The 833-nt window shown below is 34.8% G+C and overlaps 1 protein-coding gene across 1 annotated transcript in view; it reads right to left on the reverse strand.

The window, feature by feature from the left end:
* The window catches only part of LOC101513395 (uncharacterized acetyltransferase At3g50280-like), a 1778-nt gene extending 945 nt beyond the window's left edge, over nucleotides 1-833 (reverse strand). The window contains exon 1 of the mRNA XM_073368348.1: nucleotides 1-833. This exon is cut by the window's left edge and continues 945 nt beyond it. Within this exon, the coding sequence (XP_073224449.1) occupies nucleotides 1-710 (710 nt within the window). The 5' untranslated portion in view covers nucleotides 711-833.

The following is an 833-nucleotide window of genomic DNA, read 5'->3' on the forward strand; positions in this document are numbered from 1 at the left end:
TCTTTCGTAAAATGGAAGAATCTATCTCTAAAATTAGGTGATTCATATTTGTTGATAAACTCCTCGTGATGTTTGAAGGGAAGATTGGTTGGTGGACCATAACCATTTGGAAACCAACGATTGTGAGAAACATGAACATGAACATCGTTTTCATGTTGAAATATCTCAGACCATACATTAAAAAAATTCCAGAAAGAAGTTCCATCACCAATACAATGATTCATGGAACAACCTATGAAAACACCATCTATTAACTCAGTGACTTGAATTGATAAAAGTGGAAGGGTGTGACCATCGTGGTTGGTTGCTTTGTTGAGATCAAAAAATGAGTCAACAAAAGGAGGAACATCAACTGGTGAGAGGATATGGGAAATGGACACATCCAAAGTTGCGTAGATGAATCTAGCTCCAGGATTATTATTACTACAATCAATGAAAATTGTATAAGAATGAGGGTGTTGACTTTTGTGGGTGACAAGGCGACCAGAAAGAGGGTAGAAATGGAAAAGTGCAATAGAGAGAGAGTGTTTGAGTTTCTCAATGAATTTTTGTGGTGTTGGTTTTGTAAATAATAATCCTTTTTGGATGTAGTGCATAGATGACATAGCAATATCCCAACCTGTTAAATAACATATTTGATTTGATTCTTTGATAGGATGAATTGGCTTGATAAAACATTCTGAAACTCGTTTAGTGGTAGGGGAAGTCATGTTCAAATATTGTTGCAGAGAGATTAGACAATTAATTACTTTGAACCTAGGTTGTGTATTTATAAACTCTAGTATGTGTGTGGGGATACTTTCTCATTAATTATGTCAACAACCAATATTATG

The sequence above is a fragment of the Cicer arietinum genome, chromosome 5 (genome assembly GCF_000331145.2).
Source record: "Cicer arietinum cultivar CDC Frontier isolate Library 1 chromosome 5, Cicar.CDCFrontier_v2.0, whole genome shotgun sequence".
In the NCBI taxonomy this organism is placed as follows: domain Eukaryota; kingdom Viridiplantae; phylum Streptophyta; class Magnoliopsida; order Fabales; family Fabaceae; genus Cicer; species Cicer arietinum.